Below are 26,883 nucleotides of genomic sequence, written 5' to 3' on the forward strand. Positions count from 1 at the left end.
ACACAATGACTGTCTATGGAGAGTGATGAACCTGTATTTTTAACAGATCACTTTCAGCGTTAAAAAAAATGAGGTTGACTTGGCCCTTTAGCTTTGATTCACACTTTTCCAACTTTGAAATTGTGCGACTTCATAGACATCTGTTCGACTTCATGCACAGATGTCTATGCAAGTCGCACCACAAATTGGGAAAAGTAGTGCAGGAATTACTTTTCTAATAACGAAATCAGAGTCGCACCGATTAGAACAGTTCCATTGCTGATCATTACATGCAATTTGTCATGTGATTTGATTGGTCAAATTGCATGACAATTCACATCAGTGTGAACCAGGGTTTAGCCAGGAAGTTAATAAAATAATTGTACTTTATATGAGGTGCTAATCATCGTAATTGAGAACATTTGCAAATGAGAACCACGCCTAGATACAAAGTATTTGTTTTGCCAATAACAAGATCTGTGACTATACACTATATTAGCAACAGGCTTTAAACCATTTTTTTCAAATAGGAACTTTATCCAGCCACCCAAAAACAAAAGAGAGTCTGTACCAGTACTGTGGCTAACGACTTTTAGCCGCTTGCCGCCCACTCGCCATACATGCACTGCAGCCGGGCGACACAGCCAAGCTAAGCGACATACCTGTATGTTGTGACCTTTGTTCCAGGTTTGGGGTGCCCCCCATCTTGTTTGTAAACATGGATGCAGAATCTGGCCGGTTCTTCTTTCCCTGAACCCTTTTCATTCAGGGAGAGAAGAAATACAGATCCTGTGTGAGTAAAACCAGCACATATACACTTGCTCATTTAACCCTTTGATTGCCCTCCAGTTAACCCTTTGATTGCCCTTTCACAATTGTCATTCTTACAGTGTACATTTATCAATGATCTCTGTATTGGTGTCAGATAGCATCAGAGTCAGTTAGTCAGCGTCCCTCCCAGCCATTATCAGCTAGTGTCAGATTACCCGCCACACTATCGCAGTCACACTATAAGTCGCTGATCAATGCCATTATTAATATAGTGTCTGTACGGAATAGTATGCTGGTCACGATTAGAACTATACTAGTGTCCCCAATAATATAGTATTCTCAAAAACACACAATCGGCCCCAATCACTGCCAGCACTTGTGTTTACACCCCCCCCCCCAACAAGTGCGGTGTAGGGATATTATTTCTGATCACTGCCACCTCTGATACATTGTCCACAAAACTGCAATGTTGGCAAGATCAAGCCTGATGTATGCTAGCACTAGCAGTTAGTTTTATTTTTAGTGCACAAGAGCCAGGAGCTCTCTTCCCACAGTCACCATTAAGTACCTGTAAAGTTTGTGCCCAAAATATCCAGAAAAAGGTACACTAGTAAGGAGGCTCAGAATGTGAACCTGTAGAAAGCAGAAGCACCCTGACAGCTAGCTCGGACAATGGTGAAGAGGTCCTTGCTAAAATCAGGCATACCTGACCCTATGTTGCTAAAGTGCTATTAACACATAATTATGCTCATATGTAGCAGGGCACAAGTACTAGCTTTGCACTACTTTTTGGTGATCTGGCCTTTTAGACACCAGCACTGTAGTATTTCTTGGTGAATGGCGAGCACCAGCAGTGCAGTACAAGCTGATGAGGTGGCTAGCACTCATAGCGTAATGAACCATAGCCACCAAGAATTTGAGCACATGCCCATACAGCCCCCACATTCAGCAGCACCCATTATCCCCTCATTCACAGCCCAGCTAAGGGTTCAGGTGGAAACAGTGAACTTAACAACACCCCTTGACTTGAGCTGTTTATCACCAAAGATCTCTACAATTTGAGTGTGGACCAAAGTAGTGTTTATACCCAACATCACATTGCTGCCAACCCAAAACTCATACTTTGCCAGGCCATTCACGTGGTAACCTATCTCGGTTTCCGAATTTAACATTTTTTGGGGTCTAATCTGTAACATGGACATTGAGAAAGAAAGAATTAATTGCGGTCATATTGGCTCACAGATCCAATTCATCATATGTCTGTATTCTCTGCTGCAATAGCCAGGCAGAGATATGAGGCAATAATACGTTTTATGCATTTAAGTGACAATACCATCTGTCGTCCCTGGGGTGACCCTGACTATGATCAGCTCCACAAGATTCGGTCCATCATAAATTACCTATCCCAGAAATATGCAGATGTGTATATGCCCCAACAAAACATCTGCGTATATGAGTTCCTTGAACATTTTAATGACAGGCTTGCAATAAAGCATTATCTTCCCAAGCATGTCCCATACTGCTTTGGAGTTTATGAGGGAAAAGACAGTCAAATGGAGCCCCCAGATACCCAGACTACATGGAGAACAGTGGTAAGGTGTGTGGGACTTGTTGTCACCCTTGTCCCATAAGAGGTGCCATTTGTACATGAACAACTTTTATACAAGTGTGCTACTTTTTAGACATTTGTTCCTTCAAGAAATTGGCTGCTGTAGCACCATACGACATAATCACATGGGATTCCTCCAACGGCTCGTTAACACCCCACTTAGAAAAGGGGAGAAAACCTGCTTGTGGAATAAAGAACTACAAGCACTAAAATGGAAGAACAAATGTAATGTATTCATCCTGTTTTCCAATTACCCAGACACGACAGTTCAAATTAACACGGCGTCTGGTGTCATTGAAAAGCCTCTCTGTGTCCATAACTATAATCTATATATGGGAGGTGTGGGCTTTTTTTTTTTTAAGCAAAGTTGTCGCTTTAATAAGATATTCCTTACACGTGTCATGGGTATGTGTGGAATTACACAAACTCATACACTCCCACGGCTTCAACTACCACCTCTACGCTGATGATACTCAAATCTACCTATCCACCCCTCACCTCACCCCCACATTCTCGGCCCGCATCACTCACCTCCTAAACGACATCTCTGACTGGATGTCGCTCCATTTCCTCAAGCTCAACCTCTCCAAAACCGAGCTTCTTGTCTTTCCCCCTTCCCGTGCCCCCCCCCCATCCTTTCCATCACTACCAACAACACCACCATCAATCCCGCCCAGCAAGCCAAGGTCCTTGGCGTCATTCTGGACTCAAACCTTTCCTTTCAACCTCATGTCAAATCACTTACAAATACATGCAGGCTCCACCTCCGGAACATCGCCAAGATACGCTCCTTCCTTACCCCAGACACCACTAAACTACTCGTACACTCCCTGATTATCTCACGCCTTGACTACTGCAACTCCCTCCTCACCGGCCTACCCCAGTGCAAACTCTCCCCGCTTCAGACCATCCTGAACTCAGCTGCCAGACTCATCCACCTCACCAGCCGCTCCACCTCTGCCAACCCCCTCTGCCTCTCCCTCCACTGGCTCCCCATTGCCCAACGCAATAAATTCAAACTGCTCACTCTGACCTATAAGTCCATTCACAACAATGCCCCTAACTACCTCCCCGACCTGATTCCCAGGTACCACCCTACCCGTACCCTTCGCTCTTCACAGGACCTCCTTCTATCTTGCTCCCTGGTCTCCTCCTCCCACGCACGACTGCAAGACTTCTCCAGGTCCTCCCCCATCCTCCGGAACTCACTACCCCAATCCATCAGACTGTCTCCTTCCCTCCTCACCTTCAGGCGCTCCCTGAAAACCCACCTCTTCAGGGAAGCCTACCCCACCCTCACCTAACAGCCGCTGCCCTTCCCTCCTCCTACCACTCCATCCCCCACAGCCATTTCCTCCTGTACCTCTACCCCCTCCCTCCTAGATTGTAAGCTCGAAAGAGTAGGGCCCTCTTACCCCTTGTGTGCTGTTTGATGTTACTGTACTGTTTCATGTATTGTCCCCCCCTCTATTGTACAGCACTGAGCAAACCCTTTGATAAATAAATAAATAAATAAATTACACCCCAAACGCATTCTACTACTTCTCTCAAGTATGGCGACACCACATGTGAGAGATGTTTTGTCAGCCTAGCCACGTACAGGCCACCAAAATCCAATGAGCACCTTCAGGCTTTCAAATCAAGCTATTTACGCATTGGATTTCCTGACTACCTATCATATTTTCGGAGGTCTTAAAATGCCAGAACAGTATAAACACCCTCAAATGACCCCTTTTTAGAATGTAGACACCCCAATGTATTTTCTGAGAGGCATGTTGAGTACATGGAAGATTTTTTTTTTTTTGCCACAAGTTTTTGGAAAATGAAAAAAAAAATGTTTTTTTGAGACAGATAAAGCTTTATTTTGGTGGTATTTATTCACCAATGGGATTTTTGTTTTGCTATATAAATGAAAAAGTCCAAAAATTTTGAAAAAACTGTGTTTTTCTTATAAAATTTTGCAAATAAATAATATTTCACCATAAAACTTGGCCAAAATTTTGTTCAGTTATCTTTTTAGTAAAAAAAAAAATAACCCAAATTAGTTTATAACCAAAAATTATAAGTTTTAAAACTTTTTTTTACATTTGTATTTTTTTTTATATTATTATGTTTTTTTTTTTTACATACTGTCACCCTAGCAATACAGTGTCACCATGGTGACACTGTAATACTTGTGGGGGGTGATAAAGATTTTTTTTTTTACACTGATTGCTTTTACACCCATAAAGGCTGTAAAAGCAATAATTTCTCCTTCTCTCTGGCTGCATTCTTGCTTACTACTCTTCATGTGATCACTGGCCAATCAGTGATCACATGATCGCACAGAGGTCCCGTACTACGATCGGTATTCCACTGGGACCGGAGGATTGTGGTGCTGCGTGCTCCCAGGGAGCGCACACAAGCAGGGGGCTGTTTATATACAACAGCCAGACGGGAAGTGGTTAAATGACTCCTTTTTGGAAAGTAGACACTCCAAGGTAATTGATAAGAGGCATGGCAGCTACTTTGCAGACCCCTAATGTCTCACTTTTAAGAAAGAGGAAGTGACTGAGGACAGAGTGTCCTCAATTCTTTGTCTGCAGCTTCAACTGCACTGCAGGTGTATGAACAGGAAGCACTCTGTAGAGAGGCTTCCTGTTGATTCACAAACGGAAGCATAGTAAACAAAGTATAGGGGGGACTTTGATGTGATAGGGGAATACTGACATGTAGGGGGTCTCTGGTGTTAGGAGGGGTACCTCTGATGTGAAGTGGAGCTTCTGATGTGAAGTTAATTTTATCAATGTGGTTGTGTGTATCATCCCTAGTTCAGGTTTCCTATTGTTAAGTGCCTTGAGATTTTGCATACTTGAAAAGGATGCCACAACTAAAAAAATGGAATCTGTGTTGTAGAGGACAGGACTTGAAGAGTGATCTGGGGTCTGTACACCAATACTTGATTTGAGTTGGGCATGTAATCAAAAGCCATATTGTGTTGATGTTGAACCTCCACAATACGTACTTTGTGCAAAGAGAGATGGTCACAGGAACCAGGACTGATGAGGACCTACATAAGTCTATTGTCCAGCAGTTAGCTGTGACCTGTAAGAAGAATCAAATCAACATACAACACCAACCAACCTGAATAGGACCAACAGCTAACATTTCTGTAAAGATTCTGGGGGTGGTCAATGTGCTTCATACTTTTAAGCAACATTTAAAAATATTTATTTAAAGGAGAATTTTTTAAAATTGTTAAGCCAGGTGCATCATTGCGTGCCCACAAATAAATTGCCGGTAAATGGTAACACCTTGCTCCACTGAACCTAAACACAGGAAGCAATTTAGAGAAGCAGTCAAGATAAAACAGGCAGCGGCAGCTGATGTTTGAAGACAAACAGACTTAATGTAAAACCTGTGATGAGAAATACATACAAGCCTCCTCCTCTCCTGATCCCCTTCTGAAAATGCTATCTGCTGGGCTATCAAAGATCTGATCCAATGGCTTTAATATGTAAACCCAGTACAATTATTCTACCAGCAAAAGCACAATCAGTACTCTGCATACTTGTAGTTAGCAATGAGAGAATCAAACAAAATTCTATTCACCCTGCATTCAGCAGATTCACCAAAGAACATCATACGTTATTTACATTGCAGTCAAAGGGCCTCCCACCACCTGAATAAAAAATGCTAACAAAATGTAATTAACAATTAAAATGTGAAATATACTCACCTTGCATGCCAGCTTCTGATCGCTTCCTGTTGGGGCATTGCACATGAAAAAATGCTCTAGCACTGTGCAGAAACATATTTTTGCAGGATTTGGGGTCCTCGGGCAGGGCAGAGGGGTAGGTAGAAGAGGTGGCTACTTTGGGTGTTTAGACAAAAGAGTGGGCACAAAAATGGTAGGACCTGCAACCTATATGGCTAAGGTAGTTCACAGCTTATTGAAGGACTAAAGAACCTTCTCCCACTGGTACCCCAGCAGCAGGGGTGTTAAGACCTCTGATATTTCATCAAAGGGCTATTAAAAAATGTAAATAATAATTATAAAAAAGAGATAACATAGGTACTTGTTCACACTAGCTTTGCTCTTGGTCAATGACATTACCGGGTGGCCCCACTCCTTGAAAAATCATTGACCCCACCACTTTATTTACAGTCAGGTCCATAAATATTGGGACATCGACACAGTTCTAACATGTTTGGCTCTATACACCACCACAATGGATTTGAAATGAAACAAACAAGATGTGCTTTAACTGCAGACTGTCAGCTTTAATTTGAGGGTATTTACATCCAAATCAGGTGAACGGTGTAGGAATTACAACAGTTTGCATATGTGCCTCCCACTTGTTAAGGGACCAAAAGTAATGGGACAATTGGCTTCTCAGCTGTTCCATGGCCAGGTGTGTGTTATTCCCTCATTATCCCAATTACAATGAGCGATAAAAGGTCCAGAGTTCATTTCAAGTGTGCTATTTGCATTTGGAATCTGTTGCTGTCAACTCTCAAGATGAGATCCAATCACTATCAGTGAAGCAAGCCATCATTAGGCTGAAAAAACAAAACAAACCCATCAGAGAGATAGCAAAAACATTAAGCATGGCCAAAACAACTGTTTGGAACATTCCTAAAAAGAAGGAACGCACCGGTGAGCTCAGCAACACCAAAAGACCCGGAAGACCACGGAAAACAACTGTGGTGGATGACCGAAGAATTCTTTCCCTGGTGAAGAAAACACCCTTCACAACAGTTGGCCAGATCAAGAACACTCTCCAGGAGGTAGGTGTATGTGTGTCAAAGTCAACAATCAAGAGAAGACTTCACCAGTGTGAATACAGAGGGTTCACCACCAGATGTAAACCATTGGTGAGCCTCAAAAACAGGAAGGCCAGATTAGAGTTTGCCAAACGACATCTAAAAAAGCCTTCACAGTTTTGGAACAACATCCTATGGACAGATGAGACCAAGATCAACTTGTACCAGAGTGATGGGAAGAGAAGAGTATGGAGAAGGAAAGGAACTGCTTATGATCCTAAGCATACCACCTCATCAGTGAAGCATGGTGGTGGTAGTGTCATGGCGTGGGCATGTATGGCTGCCAATGGAACTGGTTCTCTTGTATTTATTGATGATGTGACTGCTGACAAAAGCAGCAGGATGAATTCTGAAGTGTTTTGGGCAATATTATCTGCTCATATTCAGCCAAATGCTTCAGAACTCATTGGACGCCGCTTCACAGTGCAGATGGACAATGACCCAAAGCATACTGCAAAAGCAACCAAAGAGTTTTTTAAGGGAAAGAAGTGGAATGTTATGCAACGGCCAAGTCAATCACCTGACCTGAATCCGATTGAGCATGCATGTCACTTGCTGAAGACAAAACTGAAGGGAAAATGCCCCAAGAACAAGCAGGAACTGAAGACAGTTGCAGTAGAGGCCTGGCAGAGCATCACCAGGGATGAAACCCAGTGTCTGGTGATGTCTATGTGTTCCAGACTTCAGGCTGTAATTGACTGCAAAAGATTTGCAACCAAGTATTAAAAAGTGAGAGTTTGATTTAAGATTATTATTCTGTCCCATTACTTTTGGTCCCTTAACAAGTGGGAGGCACATATGCAAACTGTTGTAATTCCTACACCGTTCACCTGATTTGGATGTAAATACCCTCAAATTAAAGCTGACAGTCTGCAGTTAAAGCACATCTTGTTCATTTCATTTCAAATCCATTGTTGTGGTGTATAGAGCCAAAAATGTTAGAATTGTGTCGATGTCCCAATATTTATGGACCTGACTACTTAAACTGCCTCCCGCCCGCCATAGAAGATAATGACGGGCGCAAGGCAGTTCTCTCGTTCTGAGAGGACGTCATATGATGTCCTCCCACTCTAACCACACGTGCGCACCCCTGGGGACGCGCACTGCGGTGATCGGTGGTGTGCTGTGTCACCGGGACACAGCACATCACCGATCAATGGAAAAAGCCAAAGATGTCGACTCTGTCATGTGATCAGCTGTGTCCAATCACAGTTGACCGCATGTAAATAAGGAAATGCTGGTTGCTCTCCTCCGCTGACAGCTCGTGATCGGCATTACTCAGAGGGGACATGTACACTGATCATTAGGGAACTGATGATCAGTGTAGCCCCATCAGTGCCACCTGTCAGTTCCCATCAATGCCACCTGTCAGTGCCACATATCAGTGCCCATCTGAGCTGCCATTCAGTGCCACCTATCAGTACCAGTCAGTGCCGCCTATCAGTGCCTCCTAACAGTGCCAGTCAGTGCCACCTAACAGTGCCAGTCAGTGCTGCCTATTAGTGCCACCTATGAGTGCCGCCTATCAGTGCCATATATGAGTGCTCCCTTTCAGTGCCCATCAGTGATGCCTGTCAATGCCCATCAGTGCCACCTACCGGCCCCTCCTCATCAGTGTCCATCAGTGCAGCCTATCAGTGCCCATCACTGCAGCCTCATTAGCGCACATCAGTGAAGGAGAAAAACCACTTATTTACAAAATTTTATAACAGACACTAAGAAAAAATGTTTTTTTTTAAATTTTCAATTGTTTTTGGTTTGTTTAGCAAAAAATAAAAAACCCAGAGGTGATTAAATACCCCAAAAGAAAGCTCTGTCTCAAAAAAATGATAAAAATTTCATATGGGTATAGTGTTGCATGACCGTGCAATTGTCATTCAAAGTGTTACAGCGCTGAAAGCTGAAAATTGGCCTGGGCAGGAAGGGGGTATAAGTGCCCTGTAGGCTAGTGGGTAATGTCTGGGGGAAGTGGCATATCAGTTGGCAGGAAGCTGCGTATTTTTTCCACTCCACCAACCACACAGCAAGGGTTGAGGGGAAGAAGCTGCTCAATAAGGTCATTGCAGCTTGGCCAGTCAAAGGGCCGCAAACCCAGAAAGAAGACCAGAAGAAGATGGAAGCCCTGGGAGAGCACAGACAACACCGGTGGGCTTCATTTTCAGGTAAGTCTTTCATAATGTGCTAGTATGCAACGCATGCTAGCACATTATGCTTTTTACTTGCAGGAAGAATATTTTTTTGTTGTATTTTTTTGTGGTTTACTACCACTTTAAAGGCATGGTTAGGAAAATGACTGGCAGATGCGTGAGGTGTTCATAAGAAGTTAGGAGGATGATGGACAAGTGACGCAGGTTCAGAAGACAACTGACAGATGTTTGAGAGGGAACGTAAGGAGAACTGATGAGTCACATAGGTCTGGATGAGGAGCAAGGGGAATGACTAATTAGTGACATATGTTTGAAGGAGTGAGAACAACTACTACAACCAGCCACATAGGTCTGAAAGAATGTGCACAAACATGACATAGTCAAGGCAAATGTATATACATTGATCAGCCATAATGTGAATAACACTGATTATCTTTTGACTATGGCACCTGAAAGTGGGTGGGATATACAAGTGAACATGTTGTCTCTGAAGTTGATGTGTAGAAAGCAGAGAAAATGGGCAAGCCTAAGGATTTAAGTGACTTTGACAAAGACAGAATTGTAATGGCTAGAGTACTGGGTCAGAGTAACTCCAAAACTGCAGCTCTTGTGGGATGTTCCCAGATGGCAGGTGTCAGGACCTACTAAAAGTGGTCCAAGGAAGGAAAGCAAACTGGTGACGGGGTCATGGGTCGCCAAGGATCATTGAGGCACATGAGGCATAAAGACTGGTCCATGTAGTCCAATCCAATAGAAGACTTATTGTAACTCAAATTGCTGAAACAAAAGTTAATGCTGATTTTAATAGAAAAGTGTCAGAACACACAGGGCATCAAAGTTTGTTGCTTATTAGTTTAGCTGCAGGGTGTCCATGCTGACTTGTGTCCACAGCCTAAATGGCAATGGACACGTGAGCATCACAACTGAACCACGGAGCAATGGAAGAAAGTGACCTGGTCTGATGAATCACATTTTCTTTTACATCATGTGGATGGCAGGGTGTGTGTGCATCACCTATCTTGGGAATAGATGGCACCAGGATGCACAATGGGAAGAAGGCAAGTCATCAGAGGCAGTGATCTGCTACTGACAGCTTGGTGCCAGATGCCAAAGCATACCTTCAGAGGTCTAGTGGAATCCATGTATTGATAGGTCCGGGTGGTTTCGGTGGCAACCTACACAATATCAGGTGGGTGGTCACAAAGCTATGGCTGATATATATATACATATACGCTATATAAATCCTGTATAATAATATATATATATATATATATATAAAAAGATGTAACATACTGGTAAATATGCTGTGATGAGGGAGCCTAGTATGCACATACATTCACATACATTATATTGCCAAAAGTATTGGGCCAGCCCTCCAAATCATTGGATTCAGGTGTTCCAATCACCTCCTTGGCCACAGGTGTATAAAATCAAGCACCTAGGCATGCAGACTGCTTCTACAAACATTTGTGAAAGAATGGGTTGCTCTCAGGAGCCCATGGACTGTTCCTTGTTTCTGGATGCAAGTGGAAAATGTGTGTTGCTTGGCTGTGCAGGAAGTAAAGGGGAACCCAAAGACGGCAGCTCTCATGAGGGAAGCGTGACATAATACAAGGAGGGAGCTGTTGAAGGTACCCAATCATGAAGAGTAGGTACATGCCGTGATTTTTAGTGAACGTACACTTTATTGCTAAAAGTATTGGGACACCTCTCCATATCATTGGATTCAGGTGTTCCAATCACCTCCATGGCCACAGGTGTATAAATCAAGCACCTAGGCATGCAAACTGCTTCTACAAACATTTGTGAAAGAATGGGTCGCTCTCAGGAGCCCATGGAACAGGGGCGGACTGACAATTTGGGTACTCGGGTACTGCCTGAGGACCCATGGTCAGTAGGGGGCCCCATGAGATGCCCCTGGTACCTTTCATAGGCTTTTTTGGGTGTAGTTTGAGTGTAGGCAAGGACACAGGGGCTCCATGATCCCCTATTGCCCGGGGGCCCCATAAGTTGTCAGTCTGCCCCTGCCATGGACTGTTTCTTGTTTCTGGATGCAAGTGGAAAATGTGTGTTGCTTGGCTGTGCAGGTAGTAAAGCATGGTACCGTGATAGGTTACCACCTGTGCAATAAGTCCATCCATGAAATTTCCTTGCTACTAAATATCCCACGGTCAACTGTTAGTGGTATTATAACAAAGTGGAAGCAACTGGAAACAACAGCAACTCAGCCACAAAGTAGTAGGCTACATAAAATGACAGAGCAATGTAAGTGCATGCTGAAGCACACAGTCGCAGAAGTCGCCAACTGTCTGCAGAGTCAATAGCTAAAGATCTCCAAACTTCATGTGGCCTTCAGATTAGCACATTAGCAGTGCATAGAGAGCTTCATAGAATGGGTTTCCATGGCCAAGCAGCTACATCCAAGCCTGACATCACCAAGTGCAATGCAAAGCGTCAGATACAGTGGTGTAAAGCACTCTAGAGCAGTGGAGACATGTTCTCTGGAGTGACAAATCATGTCTCTCTGGCAATCCGATGGATGTGTCTGGGTTTGGCGGTTGCCAGGAAAATGGTACTTGCCTGACTGCATTGTGCCAAGTGTAAAGTTTGGTGGAGGGGGGATTATGGTGTGGGGTTGTTTTTCAGGGGTTGGGCTTGGCCCCTTAGTTCCAGTGAAGGGAACTCTTAAGCCGTTTGGGGATGGCCCCTTCCTGTTCCAACATGACTGCGCACCAGTGCACAAAGCAAGGTCTATAAAGACATGGATGAGCAAGTTTTGGGTGGAGGAACTTGACTGGCCCGCACAGAATCCTGACCTCAACCCGACAGAACATCTTTGGGATGAATTAGAGCGGAGATTATGAGCCAGGCCTTCTCATCTGATATCAGTGCCTGACCTCACAAATGCTGTTCTGGAAGAATGGTCAAACATTCCCATAGACACACTACTATACCTTGTGGACAGCCTTCCCAGAAGAGTTGAAGCTGTTCTAGCTAAAAAGTGGGTCAACTCAATATTGAACCCTGGATGCCAGGGACTGGGACTCAATATTGGACTGGGATGCCAGTAAAGTTCATGTGCGTGTAAGTCACCGGTCAATGGTTTAAAACTGTGAGATTTGTGTGCAATTTCTGAAGACGTTATTGCTACTTGTTAAGATTTTCAACCATTTCTTGCAATTTGCCGTGTGATTTCCATTATATTCTATGTATGTGAAAATGCAACAAAAGTGTAGAAAAGGTAATGCCAGAACTACTTCAGAAATCGCACTGCAGCAAATTGCACCGGAAATGGCACTGGTGTGACGGGGCACTACAGACAGGCGGCCCAGTACTTTCGGCAATGTAGTGCATCTCTATCCATTCACTACAAAGCCTTTATCTCAGCAATCCTTCCAGCACCTGTCACGACCCCGCCCCTTTAAAACACTGACATCTGCTCCCCACTGATTGGTTGGCCCATGTCCCCCGGAGGGTGAGCCCCTGTCCGGTGACGTCATGGAGCCCCAGCCAGTGTTCCTCAGCAGGGACCTGTACGCAGAGCGGTGACGTCTTCAGCACCGCCTAGCTGGTCCTCCGAGCGCCAAAACTCAAACGAAGAACGAGCGGGAGACAGAGGATCGGAAGGCGCGCTGTGAGCTGAGTGAGTGTCTGCTATTTGTTCTCCGGAGACCATGGCCACCCCACCGAAGAGAATGTGCACCGACTCCCCGCCTTCACCCAGCTCCTCCCCGGGCAAGAAGAGTAAGATCAAGAGGATCTCCATAGAGGGCAACATCGGTAAGAGGAGTCCAGTGTATATACTGTGCTAGAGAGCGGAGAGCCCGGGGCCATGCTCTGTATAGAATCCATGTGTCATACTGTGCTACGGGGAACCGGCCCAAGTGTGTCATCTATATTCACGAACGACTTTCCCGCCAATAGGATGTCATCAGCAACATCCTACACCCACTGGATGGCTGATAGCAGGTGTCCTCCGCCAGAACAATGGAGCCCTTCTGTGTCTGCTGATCGCTCCCCTCCACCTTTCCTCCGGGTCTGCTGATCGCTGCCCTCCCCTCCACCTTTCCTCCGGGTCTGCTGATCGCTGCCCTCCCCTCCACCTTTCCCCTTGGGTCTGCTGATCGCTGCCCTCCCCTCCACCTTTCCCCTTGGGTCTGCTGATCGCTGCCCTCCCCTCCACCTTTCCCCTTGGGTCTGCTGATCGCTGCCCTCCCCTCCACCTTTCCCCTTGGGTCTGCTGATCGCTGCCCTCCCCTCCACCTTTCCCCTTGGGTCTGCTGATCGCTGCCCTCCCCTCCACCTTTCCCCTTGGGTCTGCTGATCGCTGCCCTCCCCTCCACCTTTCCCCTTGGGTCTGCTGATCGCTGCCCTCCCCTCCACCTTTCCCCTTGGGTCTGCTGATCGCTGCCCTCCCCTCCACCTTTCCCCTTGGGTCTGCTGATCGCTGCCCTCCCCTCCACCTTTCCCCTTGGGTCTGCTGATCGCTGCCCTCCCCTCCACCTTTCCCCTTGGGTCTGCTGATCGCTGCCCTCCCCTCCACCTTTCCCCTTGGGTCTGCTGATCGCTGCCCTCCCCTCCACCTTTCCCCTTGGGTCTGCTGATCGCTGCCCTCCCCTCCACCTTTCCCCTTGGGTCTGCTGATCGCTGCCCTCCCCTCCACCTTTCCCCTTGGGTCTGCTGATCGCTGCCCTCCCCTCCACCTTTCCCCTTGGGTCTGCTGATCGCTGCCCTCCCCTCCACCTTTCCCCTTGGGTCTGCTGATCGCTGCCCTCCCCTCCACCTTTCCCCTTGGGTCTGCTGATCGCTGCCCTCCCCTCCACCTTTCCCCTTGGGTCTGCTGATCGCTGCCCTCCCCTCCACCTTTCCCCTTGGGTCTGCTGATCGCTGCCCTCCCCTCCACCTTTCCCCTTGGGTCTGCTGATCGCTGCCCTCCCCTCCACCTTTCCCCTTGGGTCTGCTGATCGCTGCCCTCCCCTCCACCTTTCCCCTTGGGTCTGCTGATCGCTGCCCTCCCCTCCACCTTTCCCCTTGGGTCTGCTGATCGCTGCCCTCCCCTCCACCTTTCCCCTTGGGTCTGCTGATCGCTGCCCTCCCCTCCACCTTTCCCCTTGGGTCTGCTGATCGCTGCCCTCCCCTCCACCTTTCCCCTTGGGTCTGCTGATCGCTGCCCTCCCCTCCACCTTTCCCCTTGGGTCTGCTGATCGCTGCCCTCCCCTCCACCTTTCCCCTTGGGTCTGCTGATCGCTGCCCTCCCCTCCACCTTTCCCCTTGGGTCTGCTGATCGCTGCCCTCCCCTCCACCTTTCCCCTTGGGTCTGCTGATCGCTGCCCTCCCCTCCACCTTTCCCCTTGGGTCTGCTGATCGCTGCCCTCCCCTCCACCTTTCCCCTTGGGTCTGCTGATCGCTGCCCTCCCCTCCACCTTTCCCCTTGGGTCTGCTGATCGCTGCCCTCCCCTCCACCTTTCCCCTTGGGTCTGCTGATCGCTGCCCTCCCCTCCACCTTTCCCCTTGGGTCTGCTGATCGCTGCCCTCCCCTCCACCTTTCCCCTTGGGTCTGCTGATCGCTGCCCTCCCCTCCACCTTTCCCCTTGGGTCTGCTGACCGCTGCCCTCCCCTCCACCTTTCCCCTTGGGTCTGCTGACAGCTGCTCCCCCCTCCACCTTTCCCCTTGGGTCTGCTGACAGCTGCTCCCCCCTCCACCTTTCCCCTTGGGTCTGCTGACAGCTGCTCCCCCCTCCACCTTTCCCCTTGGGTCTGCTGATCGCTGCCCTCCCCTCCACCTTTCCCCTTGGGTCTGCTGATCGCTGCTCTCCCCTCCACCTTTCCCCTTGGGTCTGCTGACAGCTGCTCCCCCCTCCATATTACCAAGTTTGCATACATCTACAGAAGATTGTATAATCATATTGTGACATGTATGGCCAGCTTTGTTGTGGAAAATGCAACCCTTTGCAGGCCTTCAATATACATTGTAAGAAATGAGTGCTATGTTGGATGATCAGCTGTCTTTTAAAAGAGAAGTATGGGTTTTAAAAAAAAGAGGGGGGGGGGGGAAGTATACTCCTCCAATATAGATGCAATCCAATGCTGCAGCTTTTCCTCCATGGGCTCTACACCGACGAGAACTGAGCAGTCAAAGATTGCCGATAGGTTAGTTCTCCGGTCTGTTCTGAGCACACAGTGGTTACTATCAGTCACTGACTCTCTGCTCTGCCCTTCCAGCTCTCACTGTAGTGCTGGACTGTGGAGGGGCAGGAGAGGCTGGCTCAGGCTCTCAGCAGTGCACTGAGAGCCAGTTGCCATCAGGCATCTGGGTGGATCCCGACATTATTGATGGGATCCCTGCAGAGTCCAGACCAGCTCTGTGTTGACAGTGGACTGCTGTTGGCTTAATCTAGGTCTCAGGAGTGTAGAACTAAGTGCACTGCTCTGATTCACAGTAGAAGTATGTTCTAAACCAGTTTTGGCCATACTTCTCTTTTTAAGCACTTGGGTACCAGCCTGTAATATCCACTCATTACCAGGTAATTTTGGCAGTATATACACTGCTCAAAAAAATTAAAGGACCACTTTGAAAACACATCAGATCTCAATGGGGAAAAATATAATGCTGGATATCTATACTGATATGGACTGGGTACTGTGTTAGGAATGTAAGGATGCCCCATCGTTTGATGGAAATGAAAATTCTCAACCTACAGAGGACTGAATTCAAAGACACCCCAAAAATCAAAGTGAAAAAAATGATGCAGCAGGCTAGACCATTTTACTGAAATTTCACTGCAGCAACTCAAAATGGTACTCAGTAGTTTGTATGACCCCCATGTGCTTGTATGCATGCCTGACAACATCTGGGCATGGTCCTAATGAGACGATGGATGGTGTCCTGGGGTATGTCCTCCCAGATCTGGACCAGGGTATCGTTGAGCTCCTGGACAGTCTGAGGTGCAGCCTGGCAGTGTTGGATGGACCGAAACATGATATCACAAAGGTGTTTTATTGGATTTAGATCAGACGAGTGTGGGGGCCATTCAATGGTATCAATTCCTTCATCCTCCAGGAACTGCCTGCATACTCGCCACGTGAGGCTGGGCATTGTCGTGCACCAGGAGGAACCCTGGACCCACTGAACCAGTGTAGGGTCTGACAATGGGTCCAAGGATTTCATCCCGATACCTAATGGCAGTCAGGGTGCCATTGTCTAGCCTGTAGAGGTCTGGGCATCCCTCCATGAATATGCCTCCCCAGACCATCACTGATCCACCACCAAAACGGTCATACTGAACAATGTTACAGGCAACATAATGTTCTCCATGGCTTCTCCAGACCCTTTCACGTCTGTCACATGTGCTCAGGGTGAACCTGCTCTCATCTGTGAAAGGCACAGGGTGCCAGTGGTGGACCTGCCAATTCTGGGGTTCAGTGGCAAATGCCAATCAAGCTCTATGGTGCCTGGCAGTGAGCACAGGGCCCACTAGAGGACGTCCGGCCCTCAGGCCACCCTCATGAAATATATTTCTGATTGGTCAGAGACATTCACACCAGTGGCCTGCTGGAGGTCAATTTGTAGGGCTCTGGTAGTACTCATCCTGTTCCTCCTTGCACAAAGGAGCAGATACCGGTCCTGCTGATGGGATAAGTACCTTCTACAGCCCTGTCCAGCTTTCCTAGAGTAACTGCCTGTCTCCTGGAATCTCCTCCTTGCTCTTGAGACTGCTGGGAGACACAGCAAACCTTCTGGCAATGGCATGTATTGATGTGCCATCCTGGAGGAGTTGGACTTCCTGTGCAACCTCTGTAGGGTCCAGGTATCGCCTCATGCTACCAGTAGTGACACTGACCCTAGCCAAATGCAAAACTAGTGAAAAACAGAAAAGACGAGTAGGAAAAAAAATTGTCAGTGTCAGTCCTCAAACCAGTCCTGTTTTGGGGGTTGTCTCATTGTTGCCCATCTAGTGCACCTGTTGTTAATTTCATTAACACCAAAGCAGCTGAAACTGATTAACAACCCCCTCTGCTACTTAACTGACCAGATTAATATCCCAGGAGTTCAGTTGACTTGATGCTATACTCTGATTAAAAAGTGTTCCTTTTTCATTTTTTTTTTTTTTTTTTGGGCAGTGTAATAACGTCTGGGGTTTTTAATAGTATTTACACTTGATGGCTGTTGGTTCCCAGCAATCGCGCAGTACAGAGCCACTTTGATTCACTCTACATTGTCTGTGACATGAGCTGAGGCATCTTATCCATTCACAGGTGCAAAAAATACACATCTACCTCTTTGCCTTTTTTTCCCTGCAGTATTACAGCAGCTAATCACATGATCAGCACTACTGTTATAAAGACATCCTATAAGGTATGCAGCATGCTTCCATTATATCGCCAATGATGAAACTGCGTGCAGGATTGTACCTTGGATGCCTCTTGGCTTTGTGCAGACATCTGGGGATTGCGATCGTTGCAGGAAGCTAGGTTTGCATTTATTTTAGTAGTTGAAGCAAGTCAAAGGTGTGCCCAGATGAAAGGTTTGTTAAACCCCAGTCACCACTAGGGCACATAGAGAACAATTGTTTCCTATGTGCCCTGTTCACACTGCAGCGCAGTAAAAAGCAGACAGGTAGGCACCATGCTGTTGTGCAGAGACATGAATGAAGTGTAAAACAGGTGTGAACATAACTGCTAAAAATGATCAGGTGGATGTCTAATACTGGGCTCTATTTATAAATGTTTTTTGTTTTTATTGCTAAGCACGCTGCATTAGCAGAAGGAGAGGAAGAATCCAGTTGCTATGGAAGCATTTCTATTTGCAGACAGTTTTTAATACATTCGTCTCATATTAAGTTAGGTGTGTGGATGAATTGAGATCATGCAGTCACTCTCTGGCACAGGTGACCGATAGCAGAACTGGTTTCAATAATTGACCTGAACCAGGAAAAGATTTCCTGCTTTAATAAGTAAGGTGGGTCCACCCCTAGATGGATAAATTTACTTTCAGTTGTTTCAGTCACACCCAACGCAAAAAAATAAAAAATGTTAATGGCAATAGGCAGTCAGGAGAGAATGAGGAAGACATGGCTGCACTCTTTTTGAGAATACTAGTTCCCTTGCTGTCATTCTGACACACGGTGTAAGTGAAATCAGTGTAGGCAGGTGTAGGGCTGCAGTATATTTACCAAGCTGAAGGTGGCACTGTGCTGATTTTTCAAGCTGGCGGAGGACCATTGAGAACTGATTTGTCTTCTGTTATGGGCTTCAGGCAGCCATCTTGGGGAGGACGGTATCCTTTATTGGATGCCAAATTCCCGTGAGATTTGGGCAGCCATCATAACACATAAATGCTTAAAAGGCAGATTCTGGATCATTACGCTGTACCTGCAGTGCTGGAGGTGGTCAAGGGCGGAGCCCCACTGTTAGGGAGAGAGGTACCCAAATGAGGGAAAGAGCAACAGCTTTCTGGGACAGTTTCCCACTGGCAACCATATAACCGCAAAGACATTGGGGAAGTCGGGGTGCCCTCAGTAATCTGTGAACCTCTTACAAGGGAAGTGCTCGTCAGGCATTCTGTGGTCTGTAAGCTCATGTTATATCCCTGTTGAAAGAGTGCCTTGTTGATCATCATTACCTTTTCTGTTTGAAAAAGTTTGACCTGCACCATACACTGCATAGTACCATTGCTGTAAACTGTCTTATTTCTGTGATCATTCAGTTTCTACAATATACACAATGTGCAACTATCAGTGAGTGCCAACTCCTCCTAATTCTTGGGGTATAGTGACTGAAAGTGGAACAGCATAGATGGACGAATCTCCCTTGCCAACCATTGTATTTTGATAGCTGCCACCCACGGTAGCAGCCTCAGATTGGATGCAGCTGTTGTTTATTTGCTGCCCAGGCCCTTTCATCTGGTGATCTGGCCAGTAAGGCTGGGTTCACATATGTGCGGGTGGTGCAGCTGCGGATCCACATGAAAATCTGTGCAGCCACACCACCCGCACAGTGGAATTCGAACCCACGCGTGGGTGCCATTGGTTCTAATGGCCGCACTGGAAAAACGCAACCGTACTGGGAACCGAGGTTCCCATGCAGGGACTTCCTCCCTGCGTGCCCCAGGGCACAAGAGTCCATTCAAATGAATGGGCTCACGTGGCCCGCACACCCACATATATGTGAACCACCCTTAGTCTGTTTTTCAAAAGAACATGCTCTCTTCCAGATCTATCTGTTTACAAGGATGAGAGAAAAACCATTTAACACTGTTGGGTATGTACAATGATCAGCAGTTATTTATGTAAAGCCTTTTAGCTTTAAAAAAACAAACCAACAAACAAAAAGTGTGAGATGGAGTTTGGCATTGATATGTTAGTCTATTTTAAATCTGCTAGTCCATCTAAACCCCCCTTTCTCTCAGACAATGCTGCTGTCCAGGTGCTTTGTGCTCCTTCATGAGTGGGGGCACTCTAATACAGGAGGTGTTACTGGCCAAATCACCAGGTGAAAAAAAAACTAAAAAAAGAAAACTAATTTCACCACATCTAATGTCTGGTAACCTTCAATATATTAATTTTTTTGTTTTGGGTTTAATATTGCTTTAACCGCTTCCCGTCCGCCCTATAGCAGAAGTACTGCTACAGGGTGGCACAGTGCACAAAATCATATGTGTGTATATATACACGTGTTTTTTGAATTTTCGGATAGGGGGCGCATGCCGCCATTCACGTCCGCGGCTGTCAATCACCGGGTGGCGCCCGGTGATTGCTGAGCTTCTCCAATGGGGGTAGAACTGTGTAAACAACAGTTTTCTCTCCCCTGTCAGCTCCTGCACAATGCTTTTGCATGGCTGTGCATAGCACAGCCATGCAAAGCAGTGGGCTTGCAGTGAAGCACAAACACACAGCCCCATATTAAGCACACAGTTAACCCTTTGATCGCCCCACATGTTAACCCCTTCCTGCCCAGTGCCATTAGTACCGGGTTTTTTTAGTGCTTTTTATTAGCACTGATCACTGTATTGGTGTCACTGGGGATGTCAGTGACACCAATTCAGTTGCCACCAATGTCAGAATGCCCGCCGCAGTCCCGCTATAAGTCGCTGTTTGCCGCCATTACTAGTAAAACAAAAAAAAAACAGTATATATCATTTGAAAAACAATATAACTTTCATGTAAACCAATTAATTTACATGTACCGTATATACTCGAGTATAAGCCGACCCGAATATAAGCCGAGGTACCTAATTTTACCACAAAAAACTGGGAAAAACTATTGACTCGAGTATAAGCCGAGGGGGGAGGAATAGTGCCCCATCGTTGGTGTCAGTGGGGAGGAGGAATAGTGCCCCATCGTTGGTGTCAGTGGGGGGGAGGAATAGTGCCCCATCGTTGGTGTCAGTGGGGGGGAGGAATAGTGCCCCATCGTTGGTGTCAGTGGGGGGAGCAATAGTGCCCCATCGTTGGTGTCAGTGGGGGGGAGGAATAGTGCCCCATCGTTGGTGTCAGTGGGGGGGAGGAATAGTGCCCCATCGTTGCTGACCCCTGCTCCAGCCTGGGCTCGCTCGCTCCCTCTCTCTCCCATGGTACACACTTAACGGTCAGATGTCTTCCTTCTCCGGCCGCTCTCCTCCTCTTCACTCGCTCGATCTTCGTGGTGCCGCTCGGCTCCTCCTCTCCAAGCTCCACCTCCTCGCCGGTGATTGGGCGCCTGTGTGCCTCTCCTGAGCTACAGTTCCGGCGGCCAATCACCAGCGAGGATTGATCCCGGGGGTGTGTCCAGATGACAGGGATGGCATGTCATCTGCAGACGTTGACTCGAGTATAAGCCGAGGGGGCCGTTTTTCAGCACAAAAAATGTGCTGAAAAACTCGGCTTATACTCAAGTATATACGGTATTGGGATTTTTTTTTTTTTATTTTAGCATTGACGTAACAATACATTTTGGCCTAAATTTATGACAAAATTAGATATTTTTTTTTTTTTTTTTTTTTTACTTTACTGGACATTTTTGAAGTAAATAATATATATTTTCTCAAAATTGTAGGTTTTTTTATAGCGCTAAAAATAAAAAAAGCGATCAAATACCACTGAAAGAAAGTTCTATTCCTGGGGAGAAAAAGATTGTAAATTTAATTTTGGGTGCAGTGTTGCATGACTGCGCAATTGTCAAAGTTACCGTAACACAACAAATGGCCTGGTCAGGAAGGGGGGTAAATCCTCTGGAAGGCAAGTGGTTAAAGGGGTTTTTTTTCCACTTTAAATGAATTGTGCAGCTTTTGATGTGCAGTATATCAAGCTGGTTTCTTTTAAATCTATATCTTATATTTAAAATCCCTTCTTTCTTTGTTTAAATTGTAACTATATAAACTGCTCAAAAAATTAAAGGAACACTTTTTAATCAGAGTTTTTAGCATCAAGTCACTTAAACTCCTGGGATATTGATCTGGTCAGTTAAGTAGCAGAGGGGGTTGCTAATCAGTTTCAGTTGCTTTGGTGTTCATGAAATTAACAGGTACACTAGATGGGCAACAATGAGACGACCCCCAAAACAGGACTGATTTTACAGGTGGAAGCACTGACATTTTTTCCATACTCATCTTCTCTGACTGTTTTTCACTAGTTTTGCGTTTGGCTAGGGTCAGTGTCATGAGGCGATACCTGGACCCTACAGAGGTTGCACAGGCAGTCCAACTCCTCCAGGGTAGCATATCAATATGTGCCATTTCCAGAAGGTTTGCTGTGTCTCCCAGCACAGCCTCAAGAGCATGGAGGAGATTCCAGGAGACAGGCAGTTACTCTAGAAGAGCTAGACAGGGCTGTATAAGGTCCATAACGCATCAACAGGACCAGTATCTGCTCCTTTGTGCAAGGAGGAATAAGATGAGTACTACCAGAGCCCTACAAAATGACCTCCAGCAGGCCACTGGTGTGAATGTCTCTGACCAAACAATCAGAAACAGACTTCATAAGGGTGGCCTGAGGGCCCGACGTCCTCTAGTGGGCCCTGTGCTCACTTCCCAGCACCATAGAGCTCAATTGGCATTTGCCATTGAACACCAGAATTGGCAGGTCCGCCACTGGGGCCTGTGCTTTTCACAGATGAGAGCAGGTTCACCCTGAGCACGTGACAGACGTGAAAGGGTCTGGAGAAGCCATGGAGAATGCTATGCTGCCTGTAGCGTCGTTCAGCATGACTGTTTTGTTGCTGGGTCAGTAATGGTCTGGGAAGACATATCCATGGAGGGACACACAGACCTCTACAGGATATACAATGACACCCTGACTGCCATTCGGTATCAGGATGAAATCCTTGGACCCACTGTCAGACCCTATGCTGGTGCAGCGGGTCCTGGGTTCCTCTTGGTGCATGGCAATGCCTGGCCTCAGGTATTGAACGTATTTAGGCTGTTCCTTGAGAATGAAGGAATTGATACCATTGAATATCCCCCACACTCTCCTGACCTAAATCCAATAACACCTCTGGGATATCATGTTTTGGTCCGTCTGACGCCACCAGGTTGCACCTCAGACTGTCCAGGAGCTCAGTGATGTCCTGGTCCAGATCTGGGAGGAAATACCCCAGGACACCATCCGTCTTCTCGTTAGGAGCATGCCCTGACGTCAGGCATGCATACGAGCATGTGGGGGCCATAGAAATTACTGAGTACCATTTTGAGTTGCTGCAATGAAATTTCATCAAAATGGACTAGTCTTTGAATTCAGTCCTCTGTAGGTTGATCATTTTCATTTCCATCAAAAGATGGGGCATCCTTATGTTTCTAACACATTACCCAGTCCATATTAGTATAGATATCCAGCATGATATTTTTCCCCATTGAGATCTGATGTGTTCTCAAAGTGTTCCTTTTCATATTTTTTTTTTTTTTTTTTTTTTTTGAGCAGTGTACTATACAAGGCAGGCGTACTGTATTTACACATGCTGGCATTGGTTTTCAGTGGAAAATGGTAATAAACATTTTATGTTGGTGTTCAGTGGGACTACTCATGCTATTCACACTGGAGGCCAGAACAGCTCTATTTGTCCTACACTTTTAACACTGACTAATAGCACTCTGACTCTAAAGACGCTTTAGGGCCAATATCATTCTGCCGTAGCCTGTGATGATACTGTACAAGTCATAAATGGGCAACAGAACTCTAATGGAACCATTGCAGCAGGTTTGAATCTGCTCCATTGGTAAACGGCAGTGGAATCCTAGGGTTCTGCAGAACACTGGTTAAGAAACCCGGATGTAGACATACACTTGAGGAATGGTAATAAATATCCGGGTGATGGTGTTGAAGTACCTTTTTGTCACTGACCCAGAATGTGTAACATCAAAGAAGATCCCAATCTGCATACACATTGATAATAGCTAGATTTTGGTTATTTGATTTCTTTTTGGTGCCTGTACATGCTGTAGTTGTACGTACAGACCTATAAATCTCCCTTTTTTAATTGACTTTCTTTTCTTCCACAAGCTGCTGGTAAATCTACTTTTGTCTGCCTTCTCAATAAATGCCATGAGGACTGGGAGGTTGTTCCTGAGCCCATAGCAAGATGGTGCAACATTCAGAGCTCTCAAGATGAGTTCCAGGTATGCCATGTGTTTTAGTATTGTGTACATATTAACTATACGGCCCCATTCACATTCCCAAAAACACAGCGTTTTGTAGCTTAAAGGATAAGTTCACCTTTTGTAACATGTTCCACCCATATTCAGGGTGTAACATGTTATGAATGGACTGATCCTGGTTGTGACAGCTAGTTGGGGGATCTTCTCCCCTCTGCTAGCTGTCACAATTTAGAAAAAATGCTGCTGTGCGGGCCTCCGCCCTCCTGGCCGGGTCACTCATTCATGGTAGAAACAATATATCCCTGTGCTCAAATCCCAGTAGTTTGTACATGCATTTATCGATCAGGTGCTAAAGGGGTGTAACCACATGTTAACGCTAGAAATCCTGGAAGAACCCTCTGCATTCTCTATTCTGTGAATGAGATCTCAAGTTCCGACGAGCTTTGCGGATGTCTGCTTGTAGCTCTCAATGAACTACCACGGTGCTGTGGTATTTCATCCAGTCGTCCTGTCAGTAAGTATCTCTGCCTGCACACAGATGCACTGACAGGTCTGCAGGAGACCTCCATGACACCAATGATCTGCTGATGCAATGCTCTAGAGCAGTGGTTCTCAACCTTCCTAATGCTGCGACCCTTTAATACAGTTCCTCATGTTGTGGTGACCCCCCCAACCATAAAATTATTTTCATTGCTACTTCATAACTGTAATTTTGCTACTATTGAGTCATAATGTAAATATCTGATATGCAGGATGTATTTTTATTGTTACAAATTGAACATAATTAAAGCATATTGATTAATCATAAAAACAATTAGAATTATAATTCATGAAGTGTCGTTTTACTTCCAATATTGCTGCTTTCAACACAGTAGCTGCTCTTTACACATGTGTGACTGGTCCACATAAGTACATTATGGCGCCAACCCTGTCACATACACCTGTATTTGTACAGGGTGTATGTCATGGGGTTGGCGCGATGTCATCACACCGGGTACTCGTACGTGGGCGTATCTGCATGTGGGCGGACCTGCCTGGAGACGGATAGAGGAGCGGTAACTTGGTTCCTAAGGCCATCGGAAATGTGTGTTTTCCGATGGTCTTAGGCGACCCTTGTGAAAGGGTCGTTTGACCCCCAAAGGGGTCGTGACCCACAGCTTGAGAACCGCTGCTTTAGAGGCTCCAGAAACAAAATCTTTTGTATGCTCCCTTTTTTTTTTTTTTTTTTTTTTTTTTTTTTTTTTATATATATAGTTTTATAGCTTCAAGGGTTTTTGGCTCTAACAGAATTCAGTGGGAGCGCCTGAAAAATGAGCGACTGCGCATGGAACTCACTTTCTTGTTTTTTGGAATCCTCAGGTCCCCAATCTGGTGCTGGTTGGCTCTCAACCAATTGCCTGAGATATGGCTGGACTGGGCCAATCAAGCATCTGGCTGTGTGCCTACCTTTCTCTTTCTTTTTCTAAGGCTGGCCATACATTATACAATTTTTCCTTTTAGATTTACCAAAGTCATATAAACACTTTCAATTTGTTTGCTAGAAGTCAGGCCCTTGCAGCACATAGTTGAAGGTAAATCTAAAGGAAATTGAATAAGAAAATTGCATAATGTGCGGCCAGTTTAAGTCAGAAGAAAAAAAAAGTGTTTGATATTAAGTTGACACTGTTACTTGGTAGACCATTGCTTGTACTTAAGCTATCTTCCCTCCAAGAAGGTTTCGCTAACTACTCAATCATTGATGCTTGTAGTTATTTGTACTATACTTCCTGCATGCAGGCTCCCGCTGCTTTGAGAACACACTGTTCTGTACATGCTGGCATGTTGTATACCTACTAAATGTGTGAATGCAGCCAAAATATGTTTTTGGGCAAATAAAGAGGCTTATGGCTTTTGACTGGTGATATATATATATATATATATATATATATATATATATATATATATATATATATATATATATATATATATATATATATATATATATATTTTTTTTTTTACAAAACTATGAAGTGGTTTCCCTTTCAAAATATAAATTTAATATGATGCTCTTTGGACTGGATCTAAGCAATCATAAAGATTCTATGAAGTGCAAACAGTGTAGAGGGTAAATTACTGAAACCTGACACTGGCAATGGAGAGCCTGCTCAATTCTTAATATGCCACGGTGACTGTATTGTCAGATTTGTAATTCTGGACGGCACAGTGATGTGAAAGCTCTGAAACTTAGAGTGGTTGTAAAGCCTAAACATTTTTTACCTTCATGAATTCCCTGCATGAAGGTAAATAAAAATGTTCAGTATGTGTATCTCCCCCTCCTATACTTACCAGAGTCATTGGTTTTTGCTGCTGTCATTTATATACTGTGACTGGGGTGGAGCCAAGTTTTGCTGTCTGTGTCTATAGATACAAGCCATGCAGCTCGGGATTGAGCCTGAAAGTGTGCCACAATAGAAAGCTGATTCTTATGGTGGCATACCAAGAAGGTGAGCCAGGAGCGCTTGCAGGGACCTGAGAAGGGGATTGGGGCTGCTTTGTGGAATACCATTGCACAGAGCTGGGAAATATAACATGTTTTTAAAAGAGAAAAAAATTGGCTTTACAAATGCTTCAAGTCGGCTATATATCGTACATTAAAATCTAATTGTACAAATTGCTTTATCAAAACATCTTAGGGTTTGTCTTGAACCATTCTCTCCATTTCATAGATTAGGCTGCACTGTATGCTTGTTAGAATCCAATTAAACAATCTACCTTCGCTTTACTAACTACTAACATTTTACAAGGGATAATACTGAATACAAATGTTCCCTAGGATTTTACATTAAAATAAAATGCATTGCTGCATATGTATTTAAGAAGGACATATTTAATGTGCAACTCCAGGCAAAACGCTAAGTGCTAATTAATAGGTATATGTCTACCATTTTACCTGCTAAAAGCATTTGTAATTCTGCACAGCTAGGCAGGTGATGTATCTTCTGATTTAGATATAGAGCTTCCTGTGT

At 45.5% G+C, this 26,883-nt stretch overlaps 1 protein-coding gene across 1 annotated transcript in view; it reads left to right on the forward strand.

Moving 5' to 3' along the window:
* The first annotated feature begins 12,833 nt into the window (after positions 1 to 12,833).
* The window catches only part of DCK (deoxycytidine kinase), a 28,819-nt gene continuing 14,769 nt past the window's right edge, over positions 12,834 to 26,883 (forward strand). The window contains exons 1-2 of the mRNA XM_089679579.1: positions 12,834 to 13,092; positions 23,784 to 23,899. Of these exons, the coding sequence (XP_089535705.1) occupies positions 12,987 to 13,092; positions 23,784 to 23,899 (222 nt within the window). The 5' untranslated portion in view covers positions 12,834 to 12,986. The remainder of the gene's footprint in view (positions 13,093 to 23,783; positions 23,900 to 26,883) is intronic.

Source organism: Staurois parvus, unplaced genomic scaffold (genome assembly GCF_062004578.1).
Source record: "Staurois parvus isolate SC_StPar_1 unplaced genomic scaffold, SC_StPar_1.0 ptg000227l, whole genome shotgun sequence".
NCBI classification, from domain to species: Eukaryota; Metazoa; Chordata; class Amphibia; order Anura; family Ranidae; genus Staurois; species Staurois parvus.